Genomic DNA, 25,090 nt, shown 5'->3' with positions numbered 1-25,090 from the left:
CATAATATCATATATCATTTTATATTTAAATTAACCTAGCCACCGGCGGTTCGCAAATTATCGACTGAAAAATAAAAAAATGAATTATCACAATTATAAAGATAATCGCATAAAAGAGTTCCTTAAAATCCGTCAAATTTTGATGGGGAATCAACTGGGAAATTTTCGTTCAACGGATGGTAGATTGTGGATTGTTCTTAGTGACAAGTCGCGATTAGCCCATGCGAGTGGGCTTAAACCAAGCGAAAACCGCAATATCAGCGGTGCTATCCCGTTTCCATACCGGCACGAATTCATGATTCAGCAGATTTGTCTTCTTTAAATTACTTCAATTTTTCGAGGCTTGACTATGTGACATGCTGCATGCATTGCCGGTAAGTTTGAAATCTTCGGTCACACTACATACATATGATACGATTTTTTGAGTAGTACTAGGCCTTACAGAAGGAAAGAAAAAAAATCCAAGCGTGTTTAATATCATACCATAAATTCTCTTAGTAATACCTTCTAACTCGGGTATTTCATAGGAAGAAGTTGTTGAAGCGAAATACTGCCTCTGAAGTAAAACACCCTTTGTGCCAACAGAGTACCAGTCATAAAATTGTATGTTAACCAGTGCAAGCTCGCATTTGGAATACTCTTAGCATTGGCTCAATTAATACAAAAGTCCTCCAAATGTGACAAAGCTTTGATGGTGCCTTTCTAGCGTATAACGAAATTTTTTCAGATTTGGAAACGCTCTCGTTCTTCACATGCCAAAAGTCGCAACTGTTTCAAAGGAACGTACAGTGTAAAGAGGCTATAAAAATTATAATCAAATGGGTATACATATAGAAAAGGCCATTCGAGTACACGCAGTACATAATCATACTGGCTTATGTTACTATCTTGGTCACAAAAGATTTACCTTGTTATCGATAATAATGCTCAAATTGAATAATTTTGGGATATGAAGCCGAAGATTTTTTAAATAAGTTTTGAAATAACGCATGTTAAAATGTTCTATGAACATATTATTTTGGCTAAAAAAGGTCCGTTGGCTAGGATCTGGTTAGCAGCACATTGGGACAAAAAGATTACAAAAGCACATGTGTTTGAAACTAATATCGAGAAATCAGTGGAAGGCATTTTGCAGCCTAAAGTAAAATTGGCGCTAAGAACGTCTGGCCATTTGTTGCTGGGAGTTGTGCGCATTTACTCACGAAAGGCAAAGTATTTATTAGCTGATTGCAATGAAGCGTTTGTTAAGATTAAGGTATGTCCCATTTACTTAATTATTGATGATACTATAAGTAATACTCCTATTTGTAGATGGCTTTTCGTCCAGGCATGGTCGACCTACCAGAAGGTCACAGAGAAGCGAATGTTAATGCCATAACACTACCCGAAGTTTTCCATGACTTCGATACGGCGTTACCTGAATTAAACGATATTGATATTGAAGCTCAATTTTCCATTAACCAGTCCAGAGCTGACGAAATAACAATGAGAGAAGATTACGGTAGCTTAACGATCTCTCTACAAGATGATGGGTTTGGAGACATAGGTTTCGAAGCGGGGACCCCAGAAATTATGCGAGGATCTCTAACTTCAAATATCAATGTATGTATTGTGTATTTTTTAAAGTCTTATATTATTTGTGCCAAAGTTAAAAATAGAACAAATGAATCAAAAAATCTATCATACAAATCAGTCAGCAAGTTACCAAAAATGAATATAGACAAAATGAATTTAACAGCATTGACGTTAACCATAAATTACATCAAATTTTCAAAGAAACAAAGTTTTCTTCAAATAAAAAAGTCATTTTAAATACATTTTCCGGTAAGCTATTGACCGATTTGTACAAAAATCCTTATTTTGTTTTTCGGACATGTTATGTACTTTTTGTAACTTCTTGATTTTATACGGTATTTTCGGGTACTAAATTACTTTTGGTTATATACAGTCAAATTGTACTGCATTGTTATAAAGTTTACAGTACTTTTAAGGTTTAAGAAACCAAATATGTGTTTGAAACTTGTCCGGTGAAATTTGTGAAGTCGATAAAACTAATACTAGATACGCATAGACTAGAATAATATGTTATACGGAGATGTCACAGAAATCTCTTCCAACCAAACACGGTTGATTTAGTGTATTGATGTACGTAAGAAACAACGGATTTTGGTTGGAAAAGATTTCTGTGACATCCCTGGTAATGTGGGAATATTAGTTGATCAGCATCACCAGACAAGTGTATCTAGCCATGTCCGTCTGTCCGTCCGTTTCTACGCAAACTAGTCTCTTAGTTTTGAAGCTATCTGGCTGAAAATTTTCCAGAACTTTTTTTTTGAAGGAACAAAAATATCTTACAGCCACAGGAATAACCGGAACATTTTTTTTAAATTATAACTTTGGTGTTTTTTTACATAGAACCTCCTACCCTTGGAAATAACACTTTTTAACTAGTTCTGAATTTCGAATTTAAGTTTATCAAAATCGAACGACCATATCATATCAAAATAATATGAAACAAATTATAACTTCGGTTTTTTTTTGACATATTATCTTATACCATTGTGAATATAATTTTTGTATTTTTAAGAATTTTGAATTAAATTTTCTAAAAAAAAACACACATGTTTCTAACATATAGCTTCTAAAGAAACGATCAGAGGAATAATAAAACATTTTTTTTTGAATATTACTGAACCTAGCAACAATCTTTGAAAATGGAAAATGGTGTTATTTTTTTTATAACTGTAAGGGCTTATAAACTTCGGCTTGTCAAAGCTAACTTCCTTTCATGTTTAAGTTTTGAAAACGATTTCATATTTTTATTCCAATACTGATAGTTGGCGTTTACGTACGGCACGAAATTGCGAGATGATAGTAGAAAGATAACAAAAAAGAATGTTGTAGTCGAGTCCTCGACTATCAGATACCTATTACTCTGCTTAAGGGAGGAAAAGGGAAACAGAGATATATAAGTAGGTAAGCGAAATTGTAAAGCGCCACCTACCCGCTATTTCAGTATATATTTTTGGTCGGTAGAGTGGGCAGGAAAATTTTTCTTTTTAGACAATTGATAGGTATTAATGCGACAAATACATTTCAGATAAACAACTTTTTCCAGCATAAAAACTGCCCTTCAGTTTCGAAAAAAAAAACGTTTCTTTTGCGAATCACCTTGGGATTCCCGATGGACATGTCAGCTTGCACGGGTGAAGTTAATTTGTTTTGATAAATTGTTTTTAATGTTTGTCATTGGTTTTCTTAAACATTCGTCCGGTCCTCGGAATCCTTAGCTAACGCAACGGAAAAAAGGGCATGTGTTTAAAAAAATGTGTTAATTTTGTACTTGTATATTTACATATTCGAACTGTGTAAAACCCTTTGCGGGATTTTTATTGGCACAAAACATTTCATCATTTCCTATAAAAAATTTTAAACGTGGATCAACGCACAACATCTTCAACTTCAGAAAGCTTTTACCTGACTTGATTTTTTTCAAAAAATATAACTTAGCAATAAATTAAAATATGTAGCAGCGCACAATTTAAACAGCCGCTGCTTCTCTTTTCATAACTGAAACAAAATGAATTTTCTTCTTATTTTGGTTTTTTTTTTCTGAACATAACGGTGAGGCGGAAAACAAAAGGACCTGTCGAAGGTTGTCTATTATAAGACACAGAAAGAGAGGGTAATCTCCGAAAATATCTAGCATTATTAGATTGAAAACCAATATCTTTGAATTTTCTATAAAGACGGGACTTTTTATTTCTTAGGTATTATAACTCTACTGAACCAAGGTGGCTTGTTGGAGTCTAACGTAAAGTGTAACGGAACACAGGAATTAAAAAATTTAATTTACTGTAGTATAGAAAATATTTATAGCATCATTCATATTTTGGGTTGAGTAGAGATTGTACCAATCAAAGTCTGATATATAAAATCCTAGCCTAGCTAGTCCGTTCTTTTACAAACTAAACACCTTTTTTGGATCTCATTTTTGCCTGAAACTACTATACTATATACAAATCTATGTCTCTACCTGTAATTACCGTATTGACTTCAAAAAAATTTGTTTTTATACCCTTGCAGAGGGTATAATAATTTTAGTCAGAAGTTTGCAACGTATGCATATTCTTGATCAGCGTCACAAGACGAGTCGATCTAGCCATGTCCGTCTGTCCGTCCGTTTCTACGCAAACTAGTCTCTCAGTTTTAAGTTTAGTTTTCCCAAAAGTTTTCTTTCTATTGCAGGTAGTATATAAGTCGGAACCAGCCGGATCAAACAACTATATCTTATAGCTCCCATAGGAACTATCGGGGAAAAAATTAAAAGAAAATATATCTTTGGTGTTTTTTAACATATACTTTTCTAAGCTTGGATATAACATTTTTAAATTAATTCTGAATTTCGTATTAAATTTTATCAAAATCGGAAGACTATATCATATAGCTCCCATTGGAACAATCGAAAAATTAGTGGTAAAATAATATTGAAAAATATATATAACCTCCTACGCTTGGAAATAACATTTTTTATTTGGTTTTGAATTTTAAATTAAATTTTTATCAAAATCGGACGACTATATCATATAGCTGACTAGGAACGATCTTAAAATTAGTAGGAAACATTAAATAAAAAATATATCTTTTGTGTTTTTAAACATATAACCTTATAAGCTTGAAAATAACATTTTTTAAGTAGTTCTGAATTTCGAATTAAATTTTATTAAAATCGGACAACTATATCATATAGCTATCATAGGAACGATCGGATAATTGATGGAAAATAATATGAAACAAATTATAGCTTTGGGGCTTTTTGACATATTATCTTATAATATTGGGAATATAAATTTTTATATTTTTAAGAATTTTGAATTCAATTTAATAAAATTTAAAGGGTATTTAAAGTTCGGCTTACCGAAGTTAACTTCCTTTCTTGTTTACTTTTAAAATATGTCTTCGTTTGTCACTTTCATGAGTTGGCCGAACTCACTTAATGTTAAAAGATTTATTCATAGAGAACGGCCCTCGTGGTGGAGGATGGAATCTTATCCAATCTTCTGTATCTCTCCTAATGCATCAACAACATCAACTCGAGCTTTTGTGGTCCACTTCGTGTGACATTCGCCGACCGCCTAGCTCTAAAAACGGCGCGTTTTTTTGGAGTTGCGCTCTCATCATTTTGCCCTTCTCTCTCGTTGCACCATTAACAATATCAGCTGGAGCATTTGTTGTCCACTTTGTGAAACATTCGCCGTCCGCCTGGCCCTAATACTGACACGCTTCTAGGAGTTGCGCTTTTATTGGCTTCCGACTCTCGCCCGAAGAACCCTGAATATCTTCTGGATTCATACTAATCGCCTAATAGAATATGCGCTCTTCCTCTCTAATGTTTCGACGTTCGACTTTCCACAACAACTTTTCTCCACACATTTGGCTGGATGGCGAACGTCTCAGAGTGCTCTCTCTGAAGGTGCTTTCTGAAGGTGCTCTCTGCAGATGCTCTCTGCAGATGCTCTCGCTATCAACAACAACAATCGAATGCGGAAGCTGTAAGACGTACTCGCTCATTATTTCTAAAAGTGGATTCACCTGAATGCAGTTATATTTTAAATTCTAATATTGACCGCCCACCAAATACTTGAAGAGATGGTCAGAGCCTATTCGAATCCGAACTACCACATTACTTAAGGTTTTTACTTATAATTTGATTAATTAAGATAGGATCCCAACAAGGCCTCTTACGGATTCGGTCCATGAAGTTAAGCCACTTATGCCTAGCATGACCATGGATTACTGGATTTGCGCAAACAATACAAATTTCATTACTTATATTCAAAATGTCGACAGGCAACATCTCATGGGGATCATGATGGTTGAATTAATTAATTAATTAATTTAATTTGCACTGCTATTAGTCTCCAGAACGAAGATTCTCCAGAACGAAGATTCTCCAGAACGAAGATTCTCCAGAACGAAGATTCTCCAGAACGAAGATTCTCCAGAACGAAGGTTCTCTGCTCGATCAATTCTGTGCATCTCCTACTGGTCCCACGGAGACAATTTTCCTGACAGTATCATTTATATGTACCACCAAGCCGCAGTTTTGATTTATATAAAGCGCTTGTAAACCACATTGCTGTCCACCCAGGAGCTGGAAGATGGCCAGTATATAGGTGTTTTGGGCGACATCAACCTACCTTCGCTCGTGTGGGTTTATGATGTTGAGTCTTCAGCAATGGTTCCCAGTAGTGAGCATCTTGCCCACGAAATCTAGGGATTCGATAGTCCTCTAGCCGCGTGTGATTCTCATGACAAGCCTCTATTAATCTTAATTACTTATTATATTTTTTCGCCAAGCCTCCCTCTTACTTATATTAACTCTAGCAGTTTAGATTTTATCCGTAATAATATTGCTAATATTAAATGGAATGGACGGAAGTCCTCTCGCATGCTGATGTAATAAAACTTTTATCGATCACATAAATTATATAATTCCAAGGGCATATTCTATGTATGAGTTTGTCAAGCGAAATGCGACGCAATCTAATGATCCGTACTTGCTTCGTTTGTCTGGATTCCTACTGGTACGACACACATCAATTGAGCGTATTCAAAAAAATTACCACCTTTGGCCCTTCTTTCCTTAAACTTTAATGACCCGGTCAGCTTTTACGTTGGGAAATGTCGTATTGTGCTCCTTTCTTCCTTACAAGATAGTAGAACGACTAGCGCAATAGTTTTTATTTGTGACCTCCTGTCCTCCAAAAATGACTGCCCTGCATTGCTGAGCAGCATACGTTTTTCTGTGCCTGGTAGGTCTTTAATTTGAACGTTTATATATTCCGAGCTTTAGAGCAAATTATGCTTTTAATGAGCTTGTAGAGCTTTATCTTTTTGGAAGAAACTTCCATCTTACATGCAGCTGGACCCATGCTCCCCCGCGAGACTTAATTAAGAAAACCCGTTACAATTACCTTTCGTCCCTTAGTGTTTAGCTTAGTAATAGTCAAGTGGCCGGTTAAGGTACCAACTGTTGGCGAAATAAGTAAATAAATAACACTCCCACTCTTCTTTGGTATAGAGATATATGAAACGATGATGAAAATAGCATACAAAATGTTGCCCGTTTTATATTTAATTTCCATAGATCTGACCATGTAACTCAATAGCAAAAATGTAAGTTTGGCAGATTATATGAAAAGCAGAATAATAATCTTTTTACACAAACTTTTACACCAGAAAGCCATAAAACTTATTTAAAATTGTACAGTTTATAATTAAATTTTTTTTAGTGAGTTCCAAATTTCGAATTTAATTTTAGTAAAATTTGACGACTAATCATATAGCTGCCATAGGAACGATCGAAAAATTGGTGGGAAAACAAGATGAAAACAATAGATTCGGAGTTTTTTTTTTACATATTTTTTATATTTGTAGTACTTTTGAAATAAACTTAATAAATATCGGAGGACTTTAACATACGAGTATATCAGAGAAAAATTAAAATTTTTTTTTAACCCTGAAGCTTGCAAGAATTTTTCAAAAAAAAACATGGTGTCATTAACGTTGATTATTTCTTGCAATAACTGCAAGGGTATACAAACTTCGGCTTGCCGAAGTTAACTTTCTTGTTTTGATTTCTAGATTTAGGCCTGACAAGATTGCTAGTCAAAACAACCAATACAAATGAAAATTGTGCCGTTAGCTGTTAAATTTATGAAAAGTTTATGAAAAACATCAATTGGATAGAAAAGATTATAAGGACAATGTGGGAAGTGTTAATTTTTTTTATAATAGTTATCAAATATATTTCATAGGTAAATCTTTTTTAATATTTATAATTTCTGAAACATGATATTAATTAACCTACTCTATTATAGGACAAGCTATTTGACAGTGACGTGTTGGAAAATATTGGGTCACTGGAGCCACATGCAACAGACGACCATGCTGATATATCTGGATCTCGATTAGATGGTGATGGGTTTGGAGATTCTTTTGGGCGTAAGTAAAATTTATAATGTTGTATACCCTTGCAGTTATAAGAAATAATCAACTTTAGTAAATAAATTGTTTCCCGATCGTTCCTATGACAGCTATGATATAGTCGTCCGATCTTATTAAAATTAAATTCGAAATTCAGAACTAATTAAAAAATGTTATTTCCAAGCTTAGAAGGAATGTTAAAAAACACCGAAGATATAATTTTTTTCTAATTTTTTCCCTGATAGCTCCTATGGGAGCTATAAAATATAGTTGTCCGATCCGACTGGATCCGACTTATTACTACCTGCAATAGAAAGAAGACTTTTGGGAAAGTTTAAGCCCGATAGCTTTAAAACTGAGAGACTAGTTTGCGTAGAAACGGCGGACGGACAGACGCATGGACAGACGGACATGGCAAGATCGACTCGTCTTGTGATGCTGATCAATAATATATATACTTTATGGGGTCGGAAACGTCTCCTTCACTGCGTTGCAAACTTCTGACTGAAATCATTATACCCTCTGCAAGGGTATAAATATATAGATCATTTTGGGGTCAAACAACATTTTAGACCATAAGTTGGTTTTGGAAAATTGCTAAAGCCCTGTAATGATTTCATTCCCTTTATACAATTTTGCCATTTTTTCTGTATTACTTAATTTGACCCGCCCTAATACATATAGCGCACATGGTGTAAAACGTGAATCTTTGTGTTAATGGCATTTTTAAATAAATAATTTTACCAATATTTCATCAATAAAAAATGTTCCCATTGCCTAAGAATTTACGTGAACTTCGGTCAATACTGAAATTCAAATTTCAGGAGCAATATTGTTATCGGCCTAACTATGCAAATCTTTGAAAAATAAAATTAATCTTATTTAAACAATGGTTTTGCCTAAATATGGCAAGTTTTGTTTATATGTACGCTAACTTTGGAGTGGTGAACGTCTTCGTTAATATCAAACGAACGCTTTACAGTCACAAAATTATTTAAAAAATACACATTATTGTAGTTTTACCTCAGAATTTACTCAACTTATCCTTTTTATTTTTTAATATTTGGCAACATTAAAGGGTGACATTTTAATTCCGTTTGGCTGTTAACTAGTGTAATAGAAACAACAATTACTTCTGCACTTCAAACCTGATTCCTAAGTATCTACGAAAGTACTGGACGTCAAACCAATAATACATATGTAGAACCTGTAAATTTTATTATTTTAAACTTTAAGTACCTTTCGCCGTTATTATTTGCTGTGTGCCTAGGGCTGACAAAAAGAGTTTTTTGAGAAAAGAAGACAGATATATTGTTTTTGCAATTAGTGGGCGTCAGGAAGCTCAGCAATCTGCATTCGTCGGCGGCAGCGTAGAATTAAGAAAGAACCGGCGGCAGCGCTAAGCCGCAAAATTTGTTGGAGGCCGACAGCGTAAAAAAAAATTTATAAAATATATAAACATTTTTGCTAAATATTTTTTTTTCGGAAAGATATCTTCTTATCTTTAATTTATATTTATTTTCCTTATTAAACTTATATAAAACTCCTTATCAAATAACTAAACAAATATACAATTTTAAGAAATTATAAACAAATTACCTATAATTTTTCTGAGAGATCATTGATAACATTTTTCTTACATTACTTAACAAAATTATCATCATTTTGATTACTTAGAATATTAAACAAAATGCTATGACGCCGAACGACGCCGCAACGCCAATATTTTCGTGATTGGGATATGTCTAATATGTAGCTTTTATGTTACAAACAAACTGACAAATAGAATAAATTCAATTATTTTTAATTTATATAACTCTCTGTTTTTACCGCCTAGAAAAGTGCAATTAAAGAAGCATTCGAGCGGTGTTTGCCGCGCCGATATTCTTTATTCTCGGAATCTTCAAAACAAAGAGCGCAAAAAACTAATTGGCTGTCTGATGAGGTGTACATTTTTAAATTGTAGAGCTTACACAGTAGAGTGGATTAGTGTTTGACGACTCTGATAAAGCAATATAAAAAAAATACCAAGGAAAAAGAAAAAGACGTCGATTATGAAATCGTTTGTATCAACTACAGTACATTCGCCCCTACGACTTCGCTTGAGAGTGCGCACCTTAGGTCTTAGTTTAAATTTTTATACCCTTGCAGGGTATTATGATAATGCAGTGAAGGAGACGTTTCTATTCTTGTTCAGCATAACTAGAAGAGTCAATCTAGCTAGGTCTGTCTGTGTCCGTCCGTTTCTACGCAAACTAGTCTCTCAGTTTTAAAGTTGAAACTTTCCGAAAAGTTATCTTTCTTTTGCAGGTAGTATATAAGTTGGAACCAGCCGGATATCTTATAGCTCCCATAGGAACTATCGGGGAACCATTGCAGAGGTTATATTGATTTCAGTCAGAAGTTTGCAACGCAGTGAAGGAGACGTTTCCGACCCCATAAAGTATGTATATTCTTGATCAGCGTCACATCTAGCCATGTCCGTATGTCCGTCCGTCTGTCACAGTTTTAAAGCTTTCGGGCTGAAACGTTCCCAAAAGTCTTCTTTCTATTGCAGGTAGTATATAAGTTGGAACCAGCCGGATCGGACAACTATATCTTATAGCTCCTATAGAAACTATCGGGGAAAAAAATTATATCTTCGGTGTTTTTTAACATTCCTTCTAAGCTTGGAAATAACATTTTTTAATTAGTTCTGAATTTCGAATTAAATTTTATCAAAATCGGACGACTATATCATATAGCTGCCATATGAACGATCGGAAAATTAGTAAGAAAATAATAAATAAAAATTATAGCTTTGGTGTTTTTTAACTTATAACCTGCGCTTCTGAATTTCGAATTAAATTTTATCAAAATCGGACGACTATATCATACAGCTGCCATATGAACGATCGGAAAATTAGTAAGAAAATAATAAATAAAAATTATAGCTTTGGTGTTTTTTAACTTATAACCTGCGCTTGAAAATAACAATTTTTATTTGGTTTTGAATTTCTAATTACATTTTTATCAAAATCGGACGACTATATCATATAGTTACCATAGGAACGATCGGAAAATTAGTCAGGAAACATGAAATAAAAATTATATCTTTGGTGTTTTTTTAACATATAACCTTATTAGCTTGAAAATAACATTTTTTAATTAGTTCTGAATTTCGAATTAAATTTTATCAAAATCGGACGACTATATCATATAGCTGCCATATGAACGATCGGAAAATTAGTAAGAAAATAATAAATAAAAATTATAGCTTTGGTGTTTTTTAACTTATAACCTGCACTTGAAAATAACAATTTTTATTTGGTTTTGAATTTCTAATTACATTTTTATCAAAATCGGACGACTATATCATATAGTTACCATAGGAACGATCGGAAAATTAGTCAGGAAACATGAAATAAAAATTATATCTTTGGTGTTTTTTTAACATATAACCTTATTAGCTTGAAAATAACATTTTTTAATTAGTTCTGAATTTCTAATTAAATTTTATTAAAATCGAAGGACTATATCATATAGCTGTCATAGGAACGGTCGGATAATTGGTGGGAAATAATATGAAACAAATTATAGCTTTGGGGCTTTTTGACATATTTTCTTATAATATTGGGAATACACATTTTTATATTTTTAAGAATTTCGAATTTAATTTAATGAAATTATTAATAATTTTTTATAATTCCAAGGGTATACAAACTTCGGCTTGCCGAACTTAACTTCCTTTCTTGTTTAACATATAACCTTCTAAGCTTGGAACTAACATTTTTTAATTAGTTCTGAATTTCGAATTAAAGCCTCATAGGAATTACCGAAAATCAAATTTTTTAAATTTTTGGTGTTGGCGTAGGAAGCTTGAAAATAACAATTTTTAATAAATTTGAATTTAATTTTATCAAAATCAGACGACTATATCGATACAAATTATATCTTCTGTGTTTCTTAACATATTATCTTATAATATTGGGAACTTAATTTTTATATTAATAAAAGAAACAAGACTTATTTGTAGATTTTGGTTATAAAAAATATTAAAAGAGGATGCGGTAAACCGTTTTTTGTGGGATTGAGCAGTGATATATGTTTATAAATTAGAAACGACCAATTCCTTATATCGGTTCGACTGAATTATAAACCTTGCTCTGGAGCTGGTTAGCCAAACAGGTGCTGATAAAGTTAAGTTGTGATCAGAATCTGAAGGTGAATGTGAAGGTGGTTATACAGGGCCGTAGCAGGTGGGGCGGTGCCCCAGTGCCCCCGAAGGGAAAGGACCCGGGGCCGGGGCTACGGACCTGTGGTTATAACAACGTTGTTGAAGAAGTTGTCAGTTGTCTAAATTTAAATGTCAGTGTGTAAATCTACATAGAGCCTTAAATAACAATCTGTAACTTAAAAGCTACAAGGGTGCAGTACAGAACAATATTAATCTTAGGTACAGGCCACAAAAGCCTAACCAAAAATATAGTTCTCACACTGCACAAAGGGTCGCTTTGTGATGATTAGATTATAAGATATATTTCTTTTACCATATCAACAAATTCGGTATAGAAGCTCGAACCTGTTTGGCTTTTGGCAAAACGTTTTCAAATTTAACTTTCTTGTTCTTATTTTTTTTAGAACCAGAACTTTTTGAAGATGACCTTTTTGGAGAGCCTTCTCAACCAGTCGAGCAGATTGTCAAAGAACCTTCAGATGCAATCGTCGCAGATGATTCTGATGAAGATCCTATTGATAATTGTAATAACATTCCGTCGCCTGCCACATCGTTTATAAATTCAGTTGTTGATGAGAAAGGTGGTAAGAGCTAATTTTATTGAAAAAATAAAAACAAATTTAAAAAATATCTATATAAAATATATCTATAAATATATAGAAACTAATTTGCCAGAACCCTCCAATGTGGCTGATAATGTGCTAATGAATGAAGTAACTCTTATTCCAAACGAGGATGAGGGATTTGCATTAGCTCCTCTTGATGCAACAATTTATAAGGGCGTGACAAAGGCGAAGCGTAAGAGAAAACTTATTATTGATGAAATTAAAAATATTTCTGGAGAAGAAATGAAGGCTCAATTAGCAGATACATCTGATATATTAACTACACTTGATCTGGCTCCACCTACAAAAAGGTATTTCTTTAAGGTTGTGAAAAATATAATATAGAGTTGACCCGTTATTTTCAGGTTAATGTATTGGAAAGAAACAGGAGGGGTAGAAAAACTGTTCTCATTGCCATCAAGATCCATACCAGCTAGATCCCTATTTACTAATTACAGCAGACAGTTGTTTTCACATTCAACATTCTTTGAAGACTTTTCAAGTGTTGCTCCTATGGAAATTCTTGCATTGGAATTTTTTGCTCATGAAAACGAAAATTCATTAATTATTTTTAACAAAAAAGGACGCAAACGTAAGAATGAAATTTCTACTCATCAGTTTTTGGACCATGTAGCAGATTCACTTATTCAAAGCATAGATACCCCTGAAGCCTTAAGAGAAGAGAAGAAACCTCTAGGGCTGTCTTCCGTTTCTTTAGACATTGCAACCAAAGATCAAGAAAGTATTGCTTGTCAAAATGAATCGACTCTTTTCGATAATATGCGAAGTCCAGACTTATTATCCTTAAATGAAATGGAACCATTCACATCAATAAATGAACTGCCATTAACACCGAGAAACACAAATCATGATATGAGTGATGATTTTAATCAAGGAGACTCAACTCCTGCTGGATTGGATCACGGCCAAACAAGTCCGCAGCAATCAAATAGTGTCGAGATAGACAATATCCCAATTATACCTGCAGATCAAATTAGCGCAATTTTAAATGAATCTATAGAACGGCCTTTATTGAATGACATTGGACTTTTAAAAAAAACTAACAATGTTTTAAAAGGATGGAACAGCTATGATGTTCCAAGTTTTGTTGCTCAGGTATGTTCATAAAAATACGTTAAGTCTGTAGGTAATTGCATGAACCTAATGTATACAGATCATAAAAGAGTTGATAAATGAAAACATAATCACATTTAAAAAACCCAATTTTCTAGCCTAAAACAATAATTTCCGATTTGTTAAAGCTGTGCCCTTTTCAGAATGTATGAACCGTGCAGAAGTGCCACAAGCTAGAATAAACAATTAAGAGGAATTTATTGATCCACATTCAACTTAAACCGAAATCTTAGTTTAACCAGAAAGGAAGTTAACTTCGGTATACCATTGCAGTTATAAGAAAGAACAAACGTTTGTGACACCATGTGAAATTTTTCAGGATTGTTGCTGGCTTCAGTGATATTACAAAAAAAAAATATTATTTCTCTGACGGTTTTTTTTACAGCTATATGTTAGAGTCGTCCGATTTTTATGAATTTTAATTCGAAATTGAATAATATATCAAAAAACACCGAAGCTATAATTTTTTATACCCTTGCAGAGGGTATAATGAATTCAGTCAGAAGATTGTAACGCAGTGAAGGAGATGTTTCCGATCCCATAAAGTAGATATATTCTTGATCAACGTCACAAGACGATTCGATTTAGCCATGCATGTCTGTCCGTCCGTTTCTACGCAAACTAGTCTAATTTAAAAATAATCAACTTTAGTAAATAATTTTTTCATATTATTTTCCCACTAATTTCCCGATTGTTCCTATGACACCTATATGATAGTTGACCGATTTTGATCAAATTTATTTCCAAATTCAGAATCAATTAAAAAATGTTTTTTCGAAGCTATAAAGTTTATTTGTCAAAAAGCACCAAAGCTATTTTGATCAAATTTATTTCCAAATTCAGAATCAATTAAAAAATGTTTTTTCGAAGCTATAAAGTTTATTTGTCAAAAAGCACCAAAGCTATAATTTGTATACCCTTGCTGTCGTCCGATTTTGATAAAATTTAATTCAAAATTCAGAACTAATTAAAAAATGTTATTTTCCTGCTTAGAAGCTTATATGTTAAAAAACACCGAAGATATAATTTATTTTAAATTTTTTCCCCTATAGTTCCTTTAAGATATAGTTGTCCGATCCGACTGGTTCCGACTTATATACTATTTGCAATGGAAAGAAGACATTTGGGAAAGTTTCAGCCCGATAGCTTCAAAACTGAGTTTTTAGTTTGCGTAGAAACGGACAGACAGACGGGCAAACGGACATGGCTAGATCAACTCGTCTAGTGACGAGTCGTTTCGGAAACATTTCCTTCACTGCGTTGCAAACTTCTGACTGAAATTATTATACCCTCTGCAAGGGTATAAAAATTAAAGCCTGTAATAGCCATCACATAAACGCAGCAGTTCTCACCTTCACGGCAACAACATCCAACCAGTATACCCACCATTGACCGAAAACAATAGATTTAAATGATCTTAATGAGAAACAATGCTGTTAATCGCAAAAGGAAGATGTAAAATACATGGCATGCTTTGATTATCGTATCAGCTGCTTAGGCTTTATTTAATTAGCTGTAGTTTTATCAAGCCAGAATACGCTTTAGTCCCAGACAGAAGGGTTCCTCAAATACACTGGATAAAATCAAATCTCCAATTAAAAGTTAAATTGATAAGCTGAGTAACGGATGTATGATAGTCGGGGCACTGTAGCGTTGGTGCTAATTCTATATTTACAAAGTCAAAGTGTACAACAACTTATACATAAATACAACTTATTTTTAACATTCTTTATTTTCAGAGTCATAGTGACGAACAAATGGAAAATGAGACCGATGAACAATTCGAAGAACGTGTTTTAAATAAGAGAGCCGCACAACTTTTTATTGACGTTCGAGCTCAGTTTATCGCTAAAGATAGTCTGGCTCTTTCTCAATTAACATTAGGAAACTCAAGAAAACAGGTAAAACTCCGGTTATGAATATGATGAATATGGCGACACCTATTTTGGTTTCCAAAGGTGTACTCTTAGAGCAGTAGTGCCCACACAAATACAATCGAATTTGTGACTTTTAGTTGTGTGCGTTTTACGAAGAGTCTTGCGAATTGTCAATACCACCACCTAGTGTAAGCAGAGCGAGGTGAGAGGAACTCTCAAACTTATATAGTGTACAAAGTGTGATCAAAAAATAAGATTACTTTTCAAACTTCGCGGGCTACGTAGGTTGGCTGTTAGAGGCGTAAAGGTTTTAAGTGTTTGACGTGCTCACTAATAAGTGGTATGAAAATACTATTGGAATGAGGGAAAGGGTATATGGGTAGAATAAAGTAATACAATTTGGCAAATAAGTTAGGAATATTAAAATCACAAGAAGCGGATGTATTATCAAAGTAAAAACAAGATTCAAATGAAGAGTTTTTAGCTAGCATCCTGGTTCTATACATTATTTTAAACATACTACGAGAGAACAAGGGGCTTACGAGACGCTTTCGCAGAGAAAAAAGACGGGACGAACATATTGAAACATGAAACTGTTGCACAATGTGAAAGGGATCATCTATTGAATCCAAGAATGCCTATTCATTTCTGCTCTTTCGGGACATGGCAGTCCTGAAACTGATGCTTCGAAAGTTACTTCAAGTGGACTAGTTCAATATACATATGCATTTGCAAGCTCTGAGGAAAAAACAAGGTCTAAAACTTTACCATAGCAGTTCAAGACGCAGTTTAGTTGTCCTTAAGAAAGATCAATAAGACCGTGAACAAACTTATGGACCATTGTGGGAACGAGAACATTTGGATCAGTTAAGGGCATCCAAGAATTGGCAGGACGGTTAAAATCGTCAAAAACGATAAGGTGATCGCTATGTCAATGGTTGAATGAATGCTTTGTATTATATCCGAATGCTGAAGGTAAACCCTAGTATGAGAACCCGAAAATCAACAAACTCGAATGTACTGTCCATGCCAGATCGGCCTTGACGAGAATAGGAATAGCGCCGCCAAGGCGAACTGAATGGTCACATTTATAAATAAAATAATTTCCCACAAATATTTCGCAATCAGACACAGAGGTTCTTTGCCACGATTCAGTAAAAGCAATTACATCGGCATCAAAGGAGACACTTGGTGAGTAGTTGACTAAGTTGTTTCAATACACTGCGGCAGTGCAGGAAAAAATTATTATTGAGTTTTTGGAAACGCCAGTTGACGGAATCTTCTGAGGCCCGCGAACCTGTGGATTAGCTTGCTAACGAATTCGGCTTTTAAAATTTGATTAAGCCTTCTGAAACCGATCGGATAGGTCCTTGAATCCGGCCGATAACGTCTGGTGTTCTAGAACGGTTTGCCTTATGAAAACCATAATATTGACATTGATACTGAGGCAGGTCCAATCCAGGTCCATATTTGATTTGGTACGGTCTGCAATCAGACCATCACTGTGCCCAGGTCGGCACATTCCCAGCAAAAAATTGTGGGCTGTTGAGGGGTGATTATGTCATTTAAAAGGCAAGGTTTCAAGGCAAGGTCTTGTCTTATATATACGGAAAGATAAACGTAATACATGTAAGGAGCGCAGCTTGCGGTTTGGTCAGCGATAAGTTTTTAGTGCGTGTGAATGCTCGCAACTAAATAACAATACGTAAACACAATTACATTTGCTGGTACGCAATAATGGGTTTCGTGGTCCGAAATAGAGCGATTGTCCGCATTTACCCGTTTTACTAGTCTGTAGACTGCACACCCCAACGGTCCTTTTTTGCTGTATCGCATAACTTCCGCAAATATTTGCTTACCTAGATAGCGGGCGCCTTCAGCTTCAGCCCTTTCCGTCCGTATCCCTTTTGTCCTTCTGGCTTTAAGGCACGTTCTCCTTAGGGTCACTTCACGCGATCTCCATGCTGTCTGCGATCCCATTAGCAATGAAGTTTGTGTCTGCCTTCGTGTGGTCGCCCAATGTAAAGGATTGCCTCGTCTTTGCTGGTCGATAAAATAGATAAAAAATATGAATAGCGTGGAGCTCACGAATGGGAGGTCTATGAAAAATCCAGTACAGATTAAACGTTTCGTCATTTAGCAGCTCAGCGTCTAGTGTTGCAAATGCACTTTGCACTTACGCTCCCGGATGTTGGTAGAAAAGAAGCGGCCCTTGGCATCGAAGGTGGAACGCCATCTTGGGGCCATTTTTGCATAAATCATATATTAAACCTATTTAGAATTTTGGGTATTCAATGCTGTTACAAAGTTATAGTGGTGAGAAGAAATGCGTTCAAACGACTTAAAATTTTTAACGCGTGTTCAGAAAATGAGTGGTTATGTCCTGTAATCGAATTGAAAAAAGTCACGTTGCTTTATACATTATTTTAGAGTCATAAGTAAAGTCGTGTAAAATTTTGTTTTTTTAAAATTGGAAAAGGTCACGTTTCCGACCCCATAAAGTGTATATATTCTTGATCAGAATCACAAGCCGAGTCGATCTAGCCATGTCCGTCTGTCCGTCTGTTTCTACACAAACTAGTCTCAGTTTTAAAGCTATCGGGCGGAAACTTTCCCAAAAGTCTTCTTTCTATTGCAGGTAGTATATAAGTCGGAACCAGCCGGATCGGACAATTATATCTTATAGCTCCCATAGGAACTATCGGGGAAAAAATTAAAAAAAAATTTTATCATTGGTATTTTTTGAATTTCGAATTAAATTTTATCAAAATCGGATGCCTATATCATATAGCTGCCATAGGAACGATCGGAAAATTACTGGTAAAATAATATGAAAAAATAATATCTTCGGTGTTTTTTAAATTTTTTAAAATTGGTTTTGAATTGTTAATTAAATTTTATCAAAATTGGACTACTATATCATATAGCTGCCATAGAAACGATCGGAAAATTAGTCGGAAAATATGAAAAAATTATATCTTTTGTGTTATTTAACATATAAACTTCAAAAAATTTTTAATAAGTTCTGAATTTTGAATTAAATTTTATCAACATTAAATTAAATTTTATCAACAAATTATGACATATTATCTTTTTAATATCACCGAAGTCAGGAACAATCCTTAAAAATTTCACATGGTGTTACTAAAATAGATTATTTGTTATAACTGCAAGGGTATACAAACTTCGGCTTACCGAAGCTAACTTCCTTTCTTGTTTAATTTTAAAACTTTAAGTAAATAATATATATCTGTAAAAGATAAGGCCCACTAAACCCGTTAGTCGAAGACTAAAGGGGGTATACGATTCGTGGGAAAATATGTAAAAGATTCAAGGAAGCTTTTCCGTCCATATAAAAGTATACTGGCATTCTTGCAACAGGTCACGAGCCGTGTCGATCTATTTGACCACTTTGGTTGGCCAAAACCCATTTTTAAAAAGTCGTTAAATCAAAAAATGTCTGTGCGTCTCTGTTAACGTAACAGCAAGTAAATCAGCTGGTGTTTGTAAAATTAGAGTTTCGACGTGAATTTTTAAAGTATACAACATAACAATTTAAAAGCTCAATAAATGGTATGAATTCTAAGACACTACGTGTTTGTGTGTTTAAACGGTTGAAATCTGTCTTGTTGTCCTTAAATTTAATTGTTTATGTAAGTGGATTTTTTTTTGGCTTGCGGACAAACATATTGATAAACTCATCAACAAACAAGAAAGAAAGTTATCTTCGGCAAGCCGAAGTTTGTATACCCTTGCAGTTATAAGAAATAATCAACTTTAGTAACACCATGTGAGATTTTTAAGGTTCGTTGCTAACTTTAGTGATATTAAAAAAAATATTTCAGGCTTTTTTCAGACCATTATTTTTTGACATCTATATGTTAGAGTAGTCCAATTTTTCTTAAAAATATAAAAATTATTTTATAATAATATGCCAAAAAGTCCCAAAGCTATAATTTGTTTCATATTATTTTCCAACCAACTTTCCGATCGTTCCTATGACAGATTTATGATAGGTTTTGCATCGGTACATTAGTTATCGAAGTCGAAGGAGGGAGAATGTACACCGACCTATAAACATATATACATCTTGTTCTTCGTTCGTCTCTATAGTGTTCAGTGTAAGCATTATTTTCTTACTATACGACGAACTCCTTCAGTACAAACAAGAAAGGAAGCTAACTTCGGCAAGCCGAAGGTTTCATACCCTTGCAGCTATAAAAAATAATCAATAATTTTATTAAATTGAATTCGAAATTCTTAAAAGTATAAAAATGTATATTCCCAATATTATAAGATAATATGTCAAAAATCCCCAAAGCTATAATTTGTTTCACATCATTTTCCAACAATTATCCGTACGTTGCTATGACAGCTATATGATATAATCGTCCGATTTTAATAAAATTAAATTCAGAAATACTTAAAAAATGTTATTTTCAAGCTCATAAGGTTAAATAAATGTTAAAAAACACGAAAGATATAATTTTTATTTCATGTTTTCCTATTAATTTTCCGATCGTTCCTATGGCAGCTATATGATATAGTCGTCCGATTTTGATAAAATTTAATACGAAATTCAGAATTAATTTAAAAATGTTATATCCAAGCTAAGAGAGGCATATGTTAAAAAACACGAAATATATAATTTTTTTTTTTTAATTTTTCACCGATAGTTCCTATGAAAGCTATAAGATATAGATGTCGGCTGGTTCCGACCTATATACTACCTGCAATAGAAAGAAGACTTTTGGGAAAGTTTCAGCCCGATAGCTTTAAAACGGAGGGACTAGTTTGCGTAGAAACGGACGGACAGACGGACGGAAAGACGGACGGACGGACAGACGGCATGGCTAAATCGACTCGTCCTATATATATATGGACGTTGATGAACTTCGAACAGTACAAACAAGTGGCCCAACGACACCAAGCACGTGCTTGTTAGGCGCGGGGCCCTTTTATCAATTTGGGCAAAAAATGCGAGTTCGCGAGGAAGATACATACATAAAACAAATAGAGACGGAACACAAATGAAAATATAAAGCATAACTAAGAATTAAGCAAATGAGCTAAAATATTAGTTTTTCATACCGGGATAGATGTTGAAATGCAAATTAAATGATAAAGTTTATTATAGTTATTACATAGAACGCGAAAGGGCTCGTGCAGACAAAAATTTGATGTACATCGTGGCAAATTTAGAGGATAATAATTTCGTATTAGACTAACGGGAACGTTGAATGTTAGGCGGTTTAAAAGTTCTGCAGAATCAATGTCACCTCTTATATGATTTTGTATGAAAATAGTACCAAGCATTGTTCTACGATTTACAAGTGTAGGTAAATTAAGCAATTGTAATCTACTCTCGTAGGAAGGAAGCCTTACGTTTTGATCCCAGTTCAAACTACGCAGGGCAAATAAAATAAATTTTTTTTGTACCGACTCAATACGGTCGATGTGCACTTGATATTGTGGACTCCAAACCGACAAACAATATTCCAAAATAGGACGGACAAGGGAGGTAAATAATAATTTGGTCGTATAAGGGTCATCAAATTCTTTTGACCAACGCTTTATAAACCCAAGAACACTTATGGCTTTGTTAACAGTGGACATAATGAATGAATAAATACGGTCAAGTGGCGTGTTTTTAAGAAAGTAACTGATAAACATAGGAGTACCCCTATAAAAAGTCATAACGTTGCATTTTAGGTAGTTCAAATTTAAATGGTTGTACTCACACCATCCATCCAATCAATATCCTACTGTAAGTTAAATCCCGACGCTATATCATTATATGATAAACAAAGCTTAACATCATCAGCATACGTTAGTACACGAGAATGTGTTATGATTGAGGAAAGATCGTTAATAAACAAAGTAAACAGCAAAGGGCCCAAATGACTACCCTGGGGCACTCCAGATGTCACGTAGATCAATTTTGAAACAGCATTCTTGAATATAACCCTCTGAGTTCTACCAATCAAGTAACATGGAATCCCAGATAATAAATTACCAGGAAACCCAAGCTGATCTAAATTAAATAAAAGAAGAGAATGGTTAACGGAGTCAAAGGCCTTACTAAAAGCTGTATATACAATTTCAGTCTGCATTTTTTTCTTAAACCCATTTATTACAATAGATGACAATTTAAGAAGGTTGGTCGATCTTCGCTTAACAAAACCATGCTGACACGGTGATATAAGCGAGGAACATAAATGTTGCAAATGAGAAGTAATAATACGTTAAAATGCTGACAATTTAGAAATACCTCTATAATTTTGGGCATCTGCCTTCGCACCTTTTTTATGGAGTGGAATAATTAAAGAGTCCTTCTAGATAGAAGGAAAAACTGATGATGAAATAGACAAATTAAAAAGTTTAAGAATCGGTTTACAAATGGTTGACGCACAAAACTTAAGCACACATCCAGTAAGTCCATCTGGACCGGAAGAACATGTTGGCGTTGTTGTTGCTAAATCTCTTACGAGAGAGCTTTCGGTGATTACAGGGGAGAAAATACAATTTGCTCTATTTAATGGATTAGGGTAGTTAGAATTTGACCAAGCTGTCGAACTATAAGTAGTTTGGAAAAACTCAGCAAATAAATCAGCAATTTCAGAATCCGTCGATGCCTCCATTGAGTTTAGACGTACCGATGAAGGCAACTCCGATGCCTAACGCTTGGCATTACCAAGTTGTAAAACTGTTTCGGATCGTTTGAAAATTCAAATTTACATCGACTTAGATACATAGAGTAGCAATGACTGTTGAGAACATTAAAATCTGTTCGAGCCACAACATATTTCGAAAAATCTGCTGGTCTACCCGATTTTGTATACTTTTTATAAGTGTTAGATTTAAGGTTTTTAAGTCTTTGAAGCGCATTGGTAAATCAAGGAGGCCTGTTTATGTTTGAAAGAAACCCATCAGGTACGCATTCATTATAAAATGTATTTAAGACTGTATAGTTCAGTGGCACTTTCAATGTCTGTACAATTATACAAGTCTGTCCAATTATAATGAGAAATCATATCGTTAAGTTTATTAAGTTACATTTACGAAAGCATCTCATTTTAGTTGGAGAAACTAAAGGAGAGAGGGTATCAAAGCAGGGGAGGCAAATTGTCAGTTCCATAGTAGGATGATATGGGTCTTCAGGTACAACAAGAGCGTCAATTCTACATAATTTGATTTCAGACGGGTCTGAAACAAACACAAGATCTAATTGTCTACTTAAGAAATTTTTTATAAAGCTTACTTGCTGTAACGATAATTCTAAAAGGCCTTTCACAAAATCATGGGCGGATAACGGCATAGCGACAAATGAGTCAGTAGGAGGAGACCAAGAAATATCACGTAGGTTAAAGTCACCTAAAACAATCAATAGGTCTCTGTTAGAAAGAAGGGATAAAACAGATTTTATTGCAGACAGATGGTGCTTATAAATTACTAGGTCAGAGCCAGGTGGAATATAAGAACATGTAACAAAAACGGATAACGATTGCAAAGAAACTTTTACACTTAGAAATTCAATTTCATTGGGTATATGAATGAGAATTCTTTCAGATGTTAGGCTACAGGTAACGGCAATCAGGACGCCTCCCCCTACGTGAGTGGTGATCGGTCCTATAACTATTAAAGTTACTACCCAAAACTTCAGAGTCGGATATCCCTGGTTTCAGCCAAGTTTCCGTAAAAGCTAAAATATCTTCTGTAAATGCAGAGGAGTCAGCATAAAGCTTGGGTAGCTTCATATTTAATCCCCTAACATTTTGATACGCCAACATTAAACTTTTTAGTTTTTTGACACAGTGGAGGGCCTGTTATTTATTCTCGATTTATTTGGGACAAATTCTTTAATTACTAAACCATCATTAAGCCAAAAGCTTTCAGAAAGTAAAACATTAAAAATGTCAGGAGGAGCAAATAATTTAAAAGAAGATATCCTACGAGCATATGAAAATCGAAATTGTTCGGCTGCAATATCTTCGGATGGGAATTTTTCACGGATAAATTCCAGAACATCCTCGCTGATCAAGAATATATATACTTTATGGGGTCGGAAAGGTCTCCTTCACTGCGTTGCAAACTTCTGACTGAAATCATTATACCCTCTGCAGGGGTATAAAAATGCAGTAGCCATACAATGGTATTTTTTTCATTTGCATTTTAAGCCGTTTAATCTTTAGGCTATTTTATTATTATTGATATTTCTTTTTAAAAATATATATGTATTGATTATTATTTTAGGCGGCTCAAAAGTTTTACTCTCTTCTGGTACTGAAGAAATTTAAGGTGCTTCACATTGCTCAATCTGCTCCCTACGCAGATATTAATATAACCCGAGGACCCACGTTTGAGAATCCTAAAATGTAATATTAAACCCTACTTAAATGTAAATCTGTCTCAAAATATATCTATAACTTATTTTTTAATGTAAGAAAATAAAAAAAAAATATCGTATTTTTATTTTTAAGTATATGCATTGCTTCTTCTCTTTCTGGTAAGCAGCGAGGCAGGGGCATTTAGCATCCGTGAATTAACGGCTAATGGTTTTTATTTATACTTCATTTATATATTCCTAATCAAAAACACTAGCAAAATCGATGATGAGATCTAGGAAGCTATATGACTAAAAAGATCTGTACTGTACTAAAAATGCTGCCTTCAGGAGATCAGCTGATCCTCAGTATCAAGTATGTCGTTTTTTAAATCAATATATCTATGCTCAATACCAACTTTCTAAATTTTATTATTTTCCAGTTGTCAGATTTTTACGAAAGATTTCGACGACTTAACGGACTTTGCAGCTGTCTAAACTGTCCGGCAAAGGCTGATTCCAACCTAATCTACTTCTTGTTTTTGTTTTTTGTTTAATTCGACCGGTTTGGCTGTCAGACGGCATATATTTGTATCGTAAAACTTTGGTCTATTAAACTGCGCGAGGCAGATTGTTTTTTTCGATTACAAAATTTTGGCACAGTTTAATTTAAAAAAATACAATACTAGAAGAATGCGTAACGACAAGCAAGCATACATTTTACAACAGTGTACTGAAGCTTATTATGAGAACTGTAAAAAAAGCTCGTTGTGCGAATTAGTATTTAGGCCAGTAACTTCAACACCACCAGTGATCGGAGGGGAAGGAAACGCCCAAGGACACGCGACAAGTCCAAGTCTCGACAATGGGTAAATAACACATCAGACAAGGGTCTTTCTGTATCAGGACGCAGGTTTGACACCGAGAATGCTTAAACGAATACTAT

The 25,090-nt window shown here is 34.2% G+C and overlaps 1 protein-coding gene across 3 annotated transcripts; it reads left to right on the top strand.

Annotated features, from left to right (window-relative positions):
- Positions 1-910: 910 nt before the first annotated feature.
- LOC108032741 (double-strand-break repair protein rad21 homolog) lies at positions 911-24,305 on the top strand. Of its 3 annotated transcripts, none has more exons than XM_017106739.3 (8): positions 912-1,255; positions 1,312-1,602; positions 7,884-8,007; positions 12,610-12,786; positions 12,866-13,121; positions 13,176-13,926; positions 15,684-15,845; positions 24,075-24,305. In XM_017106739.3, exons 1-8 carry the CDS (start codon positions 998-1,000, stop codon positions 24,198-24,200), a joined length of 2,145 nt encoding a protein of 714 aa, XP_016962228.1. In that variant the 5' UTR covers positions 912-997; the 3' UTR covers positions 24,201-24,305. The 3 variants fall into 3 exon arrangements, with proteins under 3 accessions (XP_016962244.1, XP_016962228.1, XP_016962218.1); XM_017106729.3 differs by having other exon boundaries at positions 913-1,255; positions 12,610-12,789; XM_017106755.3 differs by lacking the exons at positions 12,610-12,786; positions 12,866-13,121; positions 13,176-13,926; positions 24,075-24,305 and having other exon boundaries at positions 911-1,255; positions 15,684-15,826.
- The last annotated feature ends 785 nt before the right edge of the window (positions 24,306-25,090 follow it).

Source organism: Drosophila biarmipes, unplaced genomic scaffold (genome assembly GCF_025231255.1).
Source record: "Drosophila biarmipes strain raj3 unplaced genomic scaffold, RU_DBia_V1.1 ptg000022l, whole genome shotgun sequence".
Lineage (NCBI taxonomy): Eukaryota > Metazoa > Arthropoda > Insecta > Diptera > Drosophilidae > Drosophila > Drosophila biarmipes.
This window is presented reverse-complemented; position numbering and strand designations above follow the sequence as displayed.

Bases quoted from the DNA above. Each gene is read 5' to 3' on its own strand.
- LOC108032741 (XM_017106729.3), top strand. From the start codon at position 998: ATGTTCTATGAACATATTATTTTGGCTAAAAAAGGTCCGTTGGCTAGG. The intron at 1,256-1,311 runs GTATGTCCCATT...TCCTATTTGTAG, and splicing joins AAGCGTTTGTTAAGATTAAG to ATGGCTTTTCGTCCAGGCAT. The intron at 15,846-24,074 runs GTAAAACTCCGG...TTATTATTTTAG, and splicing joins TAGGAAACTCAAGAAAACAG to GCGGCTCAAAAGTTTTACTC.